Source organism: Oncorhynchus clarkii, chromosome 20 (assembly GCF_045791955.1).
Source record: "Oncorhynchus clarkii lewisi isolate Uvic-CL-2024 chromosome 20, UVic_Ocla_1.0, whole genome shotgun sequence".
NCBI classification, from domain to species: Eukaryota; Metazoa; Chordata; class Actinopteri; order Salmoniformes; family Salmonidae; genus Oncorhynchus; species Oncorhynchus clarkii.
In genome coordinates, this window is record NC_092166.1 from 78,640,848 (window position 1) to 78,647,419 (window position 6,572).

The 6,572-nt window shown below is 44.6% G+C and overlaps 2 protein-coding genes across 2 annotated transcripts in view; one reads left to right on the forward strand and one right to left on the reverse strand.

Annotated features, from left to right (window-relative positions):
- LOC139376966 (hepatic leukemia factor-like) overlaps window positions 1-591 on the forward strand; it is a 10,581-nt gene extending 9,990 nt beyond the window's left edge. The window contains exon 4 of the mRNA XM_071119996.1: window positions 1-591. This exon is cut by the window's left edge and continues 1,998 nt beyond it. The gene's annotated coding sequence lies outside the window, so the exon portion shown is untranslated.
- Window positions 592-5,097: 4,506 nt separating this feature from the next.
- LOC139375710 (protein TsetseEP-like) lies at window positions 5,098-5,739 on the reverse strand. Its single transcript, XM_071117520.1, has one exon. The coding sequence runs from the start codon at window positions 5,737-5,739 to the stop codon at window positions 5,155-5,157; it is 585 nt and encodes a 194-aa protein (XP_070973621.1). The 3' UTR covers window positions 5,098-5,154.
- Window positions 5,740-6,572: the final 833 nt, after the last annotated feature.

The following is a 6,572-nucleotide window of genomic DNA, read 5'->3' on the forward strand; positions in this document are numbered from 1 at the left end:
TCATCTCTACCGATGCTGTTTCTCAGATATATGTATATTCAGAACTTGTTCACCTCTACCGATGCTGTTTCTCAGATACTTTGCATGGGCATTACTCAAGACTACCTTACAAATGAAAGTGACAGGCTGTTTTACAGACCATATGAAAGTGACAGGCTGTTTTACAGACCATATGAAAGTGTAGTCAGTCTCACTCTTTAACCCCTCACGCCCACCACAGACAAACTCAAAACGCTTTGCTGTTTTCGTCTTGAAAAGTTGTGTATGTTTTGTTGCGTTGTTTCTTTGCTTTGCAGAAGCTGAAGCTCTGTAGTCTAAGAGGAAGATTGATATTGGCATCCCTTTTTAAATTCTTATTTGTATTGTATGTAGTTTTGGTTTTAGAAGAAAGTCAAATCCCAACAAAAAGCGCTTATGTTATGTCTCTTCTTAATTTCTCCCTTTTGTGTGATTATTCCTACTTTCCTCTTGGTGTAGGGTTCACTAGACAGAATACTTATATGCTGATATGTTAAAAATCTGTGTTTTTCCAAGTATTCCTCCCTTGTCTTTTGTTTGTTTTTCATTATCAAAATAAAACTGTTGAAATCATCTGCTAGTTATGTGTTCTTTCTGATGATAAAACAAGTGGGGGTTTATTATATTCATTTAAAAAAAAAAAAAAAACCTTTATTTAACTAGTAGAGAACAAGTTCTCATTTACAACTGCGACCTGGCCAAGAATAAAGCAAAGCAGTTCGACACATACAACAAACATACAGTCAATAATACAGTATAAAAAGTCTATATACAGTGTGTGCAAATGATTAGGGAGGTAAGGCGATAAATAGGCCATGGTGGTGAAGTAATTACAATATAGCAATTACACACTGGAGTGATAGATGTGCAGAAGATGAATGCGCAAGTAGAGATACTGGGGTGCAAAGGAGCAAGATAAATAAATAAATACAGTATGGGGATGAGGTAGTTGGATGGGCTGTTTACAGATGGGCTATGTACAGGTGCAGTGATCTGTGAGATGCTCTGACAGCTGGTGCTTAAAGTTAGTGAGGGAGATATGAGTCTCCAGCTTCAGTGATTTTTGCAGTGCGTTCCAGTCATTGGCAGCAGAGAACTGGAAGGAGAGGTGTCCAAAGGAGGAATTGGCTTTGGGAGTGACTAGTGAGATATACCTTCTGGAGCGCGTGCTACAGGTGGGTGCTGCTATGGTGACCAGCGAGCTGAGATAAGGTGGGGCTTTACCTAGCAGAGACCTGTAGATGACCTGGAGCCAGTGAGAACGTACAGGTCACATTGGTGGGTAGTATATGGGGCAAAAGCCCATATACTAAGGGTTGATTTGGAATGAAACAATGTTGTCAATCCACAAGCTCTTGGTTGGATTCGGTGGTTTCCCTGTGTGGTATCAGATGAGGAACAAAGAAACAAGACAAGACATGATGCAATAACTATCTGTATCTCACGAATGAGAAAAATCAATCAGAAATATATGTTTTTAAAGAGTCAGATGAGAGAGTAGTTTTTCCAAAGGTAGCCACTGGAGGGCGCTCTCCATCCATGGCAGAACTTCAATAGCCTGGTCCCATATCATAGTTTACTACTATACTACTGCGTTATGTGCTGTAGCCAACACATCTGTAATTCAGCCGTACATTCTTTGGCGTGACATTTAATGATTAGACAGGCTAGCACAATGTGTGTGTGTGTGTGTGTGTTATGCTGCACTGTGCTGTCTACCTCTCTCTCTCAGCATACGTACAAACACATCAACTAGTTTAGTTTTTTGTTTTTTTTATTCATCTTTTTTTATACAATGTTATTTACAGGGGCTTGGGCAAAGGTGATACTTTTGTGATACTTTTATTGAATGTGCTATATATTCTTGCAGTATGTTAATAATGTACCATAAATATGACATTTAATGAAGGATATACTGTGTTTTGAGAGCAACATGTCTGACTTCTCCCCAAAACCTGGGTGTTATTCATTAGTGTACACCGTAGCGAAATGTTTTGCAACAGAAAAAGACATCAACGGTTTCTTATTGGGAAAATTCCACCCTGTTTCAACCTGTTTGTTTCCATTTCATAACTCATGAATATGCCCCAGGCTTACAAGTTCACTTGAACGTTGGCTCAAGTCAAGTTTGATTTTAAATCCTCCCTCTTGCGTGCCACAAATATCTCCCTCCCTAGACTAAGTCCCTTAACTGATGTCCACTCCTTATTAGTCCCACTACCACCTACGTCAAATCCAAAATATGACCAAAATGTTTTTGGTCTGTTAACAAGAAGAAACGTATGTTAGAGAGGACCAAAGCAAAGCAGAGCAAACATCAGAAAGAATATGTAACCCTCGCTCTCCCATAATACTTGAGTTGGACTCTAATCCCTCTAACATGAAACATGGGGGATGTATCATTTGCTGCTATTCATATTGCAAATGGGGCTCTGTGATTGGTCAAGTCATTGGTTGGTCTCGATGGGCACTGAGCTGACAAGGCCCTTGTTTTTTTTTTTACATAAGAGGCTTTAGCATGTCAAGTCCCTCGGTATCACGACTCTCTGACTGTTGGTTGATTCAAAGTCGTGGCAGAGCAGATGACTTGACGTGACTGAGGCTTGATGTGGCTGAGTGGAGAACAGTCACAGGACATCCTGCTCCAATCAACCGTCAGTCTCTTCATTGAAGTAGCTGGTCTTAATGATAGTTGTTGTACCATTGTGGCTCGGATGTGTCCTCCAGTTTCTATGAAGTAGTGTGGACTACATGGAAGCTATTGGATATTGCAGTTCTCCATTAGTTCATAGTTCCAGCATTATGCATGTAGAACCTGATCCCAATGTGGATCATTCTTAGTGAGGTGTGGCAGGGTGTCGTCTATTGGTCCTTTGGCATCGTCACGCCCAACGATGTAGCGATGGGGTGAGCAGGAGAGAGAGGAGGGTGATTCCATAATGTCAGAGGTACTCTGGTTTCTGAATGGTGGTGACTCCATGCTGATCTGCTGCCCTGGGGAAAGACAGCGGGAGGAGACATTACCTTCAACACCAGACAGTTATGATGGAACCGAGGCCCCATTGTGGCACATGTATTTGTGTAAATGAAACCTATCTATATACTAAAGATGTGCACATCCGTCCCAGCTGGCACCAGACTGCGGATGCCTTGGGGAGAGATGAAGACGGAGGAAACGTTAAATTCAACATGACAGAACAGAGGGTTTATAACTACTCATCTGTGATGTAGGCTCTCTCTTTTGATCACTAAAACAGATGCTTTCAAATTTGCAAGGTTGCATTTGTGGAAAGCTCGTTATTCACTTTTTCACCAGTGACATTCACTGTGTCGGTGTCCCAAATGGCACCGACACAGCGCTGGTCAAAAGCAGGGCACTATGTAGAGAATAGGGTGCCCTTTGGGACACAAACTGTCTGGTTTTTAGCCTCCTCATATAAACACACGTATTCTAAAACACTCTAGATAAGAGCCTGTGTCTGGCTTTAACTCTATCACAATGGCAGCCAATGTTTTCACGGTGCTTTCACATCCCACTCATATACAATATGTCAAAGCCTAATATGTGTCAATCATCGACAGAGTGAAGCCAGCATGCATTCATTCATTGACTGGGAGGCTTTGTGCTCTTGGGCCACATTCATTTTTACTGATGGAGTTCGTGCCTGCGGGATAAAGAGGGATTTAAAAGGCAGAGGATAGACAGAGGTTTAAACAGAAGCAGGGTGATACGAGACTGAGGCTTGGTATAGTAGTGGGGGTTGGGGATGTTATTAGGGTCTGGTGGTCAGTGAATGTTCTTATCATAGGGTGTGTCTGACTATCTGCCTACTCTCTTTAGATCACTTTAAAGCATTCATCATGCATTCATTTATTACCTTTTGCATGCCAATCGGTGTGTTTGTGTGGGTGTGTGTGAGTGAGTGTGTGTGCGTGTGTGTTTACGTGTGTGTGAGTGCGCGTGTGTGTGTGCAAGTGTGCGAGTGTAAGTGTGTGTGCAAGTACGTGCGAGTGTGTTCCTGTTTATCTTTCTGCGAGCATGTGGGTGTGGGATTCCCTGACAGCAGCCTCCCTGCCTGCCAGGTCCCACCTGCAGAAAACACAGAGGTTCATATGAACCTCTGCTGAAGTCATTCACATCATGAGGACATCTTTGCCTACATGCAAGACTCAATGTAAAAAGCACCTTACTGTTTAGTGCTAGTTACATATTTAAAACATCCTACAAAAGGAATTGGGTTAATGAATCCATGCATGTCTCCTTCCAATAAACTAATGTGTTCAATTAACCAATCACATTGATGACTCACACACTGTGGTAACAGCCTGGATTGATTTGACATGAGAACCCAGTGGAAACATCTGTATTTAGACACTGATTTCTGTGTTGTGATTACATGCATTCATCAATTCATACATTGTGACATGTATAGTTTGACATGTAGTGGATAGACACACGCACACACACACACACACACACACACACACACACGCACGCGCACGTACACGCGCACGTGCACGCACACACACACACACGCGTGCACACGCACACACACACGCACACACACACACACAAACACACACAAATACACACACACACACGCACACACACACACACAAACACACACAAATACACACACACACACACACACACCAATAACCCCTGCCGACTTACCTTCTCAGCGATATAGATACCAACATCATACATAACGATCAAAATAAACAATATCTACAGAGCAAAAAGAAAATACTAAACAAAACAGCAGCAATTTATATCCAGTCCAGGCCAGGCCTTTTCTATACAACCAAATCTCCCCTCTCCTCCATCTCTCCTCCACAGTGTCAAATCCAGAAATTAGTATCTCTCTTCTCTTCTATCATGGACCCCCCCACCATCTCCCTCTGTCCTCCACGGTGTCAAATCCAGAAATTAGTATCTCTCTTCTCTTCAATCATGGACCCCCCCACCATCTCCCTCTGTCCTCCACGGTGTCAAATCCAGAAATTAGTATCTCTCTTCTCTTCAATCATGGACCCCCCCACCATCTCCCTCTGTCCTCCACGGTGTCAAATCCAGAACTTAGCATCTCTCTTCTCTTAAGTCATGGACTCCCCCACCTCCTCCATCTCTCCTTATCAGACCAGGGTGCTCCTCTTCTCCCTCCCCAGGTCGGGGGTGGGCGTCAGTGCCGGCAGCTCGTAGTGGTTCCTGCTGTGCTCGTAGTGGTTCCTGCTGTGCTCGTAGTGGTTCCTACTGAGTTCTGGCTTCCTGCTCGGTTCTGGGTTCCTGCTAGGTTCTGGCTTCCTGCTGGGTTCTGGGTTCCTGCTAGGTTCCAAGTTCCTGCTGGGTTCTGGCTTCCTGTTGGGTTCTGGGTTCCTGTTAGGTTCCAAGTTCCTGCTGGGTTCTGGCTTCCTGTTGGGTTCTGGGTTCCTGCTGGGTTCTGGCTTTCTGCTGGGTTCTGGAGCAGCCATGTTGTTCTGGTTCTGCTGCTCATAGCGAGACGAGGCAGGAGAGTTTTGCATGACCACAAGGCGTATGGGCGACTGGCTGGGGGGCGCGGGGGGCGCGGGGGCGTACTCCTTGGTGGGGTCCTTCCCCTGGCAGTCGTACAGGATGCAGGAGATGAGGAAGACAAGGAGGAGGATGGCATAGCTGGCCACCAGGATGATGAGGTTCAGGGTCACGGGGTCAATCTCCAAGTAGAATTCCATGAAACCCATGACGACGCTTCATATCGCGCTGCCGCCCACGGGAAAATGACGGGGCACCGGCCGGAGGAGCCAGAGCCTTAGGATGAAGGGATGAAGAGAATCAGAGAGGGAGAGAGCGACAGCTATAGCCTGCACCATCCCATTGAGATCCAAAGAGATAGAGAGAGATGGACAGGAAGAAAGTTAGATAGCTGGAGAGGGAGAGCAACAGATAGTAGACGATGGCAGCAGGGAGAAAGAGCAAGGAAGGGATCACGAGAGAGAGAGAGAGAGAGAGAGAGAGAGAGAGAGAGAGAGAGAGAGAGCAAGAGAGAGAACGAGACAGAGAGAGAGAGAGAGAGAGAGAGAGAGAGAGAGAGAGAGAGAGAGAGAGAGAGAGAGAGAGAGGCAGGCTGTGGGTGACATCAGGCTCTGGCCCACAGATCAGAAAGGATATGAAGGCTTTGTGCATCGTGTTAATCCACTCCTCTCTGCCAACCTTGAATTCCTGCAACCAATGATTAAAACTGCTCAGTTTAATAACTTAAGCCACCATTTTGCCAACTTCACATACCGTAGCAGGGCTGGAAGCTAAATTGGGTTCAATGGAAGAGATGATGGTTTTTGGACTGTCAACACACACACACACACACACACACACACACACACACACACACACACACACACACACACAAACCGGTCAGCTTGCCATGAACATGCCACTGGGGATTTGGGGGATTTTGGGGCTCATGTAATGTGTTAAAAAAATGAATTTATGGATTTATTATGTCGCTAGCAGTGATTAATATGTGGATATAGAATTTGAATTAACTTATACTGAACACAAATATAAACACAACAAG

Excerpts from the sequence above, each read along its gene's own strand:
- LOC139375710 (XM_071117520.1), bottom strand. The coding sequence starts at position 5,739 with ATGGGTTTCATGGAATTCTACTTGGAGATTGACCCCGTGACCCTGAAC.